This window comes from Semicossyphus pulcher, unplaced genomic scaffold, assembly GCF_022749685.1.
Source record: "Semicossyphus pulcher isolate SPU_LCO1_2020_fin unplaced genomic scaffold, fSemPul1.0.p SCAF_4, whole genome shotgun sequence".
NCBI lineage: Eukaryota > Metazoa > Chordata > Actinopteri > Labriformes > Labridae > Semicossyphus > Semicossyphus pulcher.
The window spans coordinates 160001-161091 of record NW_027211715.1 but is presented as its reverse complement, the minus strand read 5'-3'; the positions used below and the strand labels follow the sequence as shown (position 1 = coordinate 161091).

Sequence of the window (1091 nt, the reverse complement as noted above, 5' to 3'; positions counted from 1 at the left end):
TAGTATTATTGTGTAGTATTACAGTGCAGCAAGACTGTAGTTCAAGCTGGAGAGAAATGTGGAGTAGAAATTAGTAATTGTTCTCTTCAGAGAATATGAAAGTAAACATGTCAGATATGTGATCTGAGGTCAGTTTAACATGTTTAAGAGTTTTGGGATTAAAAATTAGACCTTTCAAAAGAGATTTACTGATTTTATTTAAAAGCTCATTTTAACAACAAACTTTCAGCAGTCTTTTATTTCTTCATTATTTGTATATTTTATTCAGTGTGTATTTTTATGGCTTCACTCTGAAAAATAATAAAACAAATATTCTACAAACAAGTAAAGTGTTAAATCTCTGTATGATAAAGTACCAGCAGGTAAAGACACAGAGGACCGATTAAAGGCAGAGTGGTGAAACTGTTGTAAACGTGCTGATGCTGATGGAGTCACATGATGACGTGTGGAATCCAAACTTTGTGTTTCAGTTTAAGCTCAGCTCTGTATAAATAAAAGTGTGTTTACTCAGTAAAGGGAACATGTGACCATTACATCATACCGCAGCTGTATATGTTTAAATTCAACACCAGAAAAAAAAGTTCCTGTACATTAAAACAGCGTCACTACATCTCATGAGTTCAGGTCACCATCCAGTCAGCATCAAAGTTTAAGTGAAAGTTCTAAAGTTGAAAAAACTAAAGAACTAAAGTTGAACTTAAAGTTCTTCCAGAGAACTTTCGTGTTCAGACTTCAGACTCTTCTTCTGTCAGCCGTGTCCGTTCAGCTTCCTCTGAGTCTCTGCTGTTGTGTCAGATCCTTCGTTCTCCTGCAGAAAACCCCACGACCTCAGCAGAGCAGGCCGCTCAGAGGGAGGGCAGGAAAAGTAGTCCCTTTGTCTCTGAGAGTAGGATTGGACTGGAGGGACAACATCTCTGTAGCTCCAGTCCTGAAGACACAAAACGCTCCGATTAACTCTGAAGAATATTTTCTTTCAAATATAGTGTGGTACTGTGTTTAACTTCAGGTACTTTACACATTTGAAGACAAACAGACAGAGAGGGAAACTGGAGTGTGGCGAAGAGGCGTCTAATTAATGTGATGTCTGTGAG

General features: G+C 37.9%; 1 protein-coding gene across 3 annotated transcripts in view; it reads right to left on the bottom strand.

The window, feature by feature from the left end:
* Positions 1-233: 233 nt before the first annotated feature.
* Positions 234-1091, bottom strand: part of mmachc (metabolism of cobalamin associated C) — a 7755-nt gene continuing 6897 nt past the window's right edge. For all 3 annotated transcript variants that reach the window (XM_069680240.1, XM_069680241.1, XM_069680242.1), the window contains exon 5: positions 234-928. In XM_069680240.1, coding sequence (XP_069536341.1) covers positions 749-928 — 180 coding nt within the window. In that variant the 3' untranslated portion in view covers positions 234-748. The remainder of the gene's footprint in view (positions 929-1091) is intronic.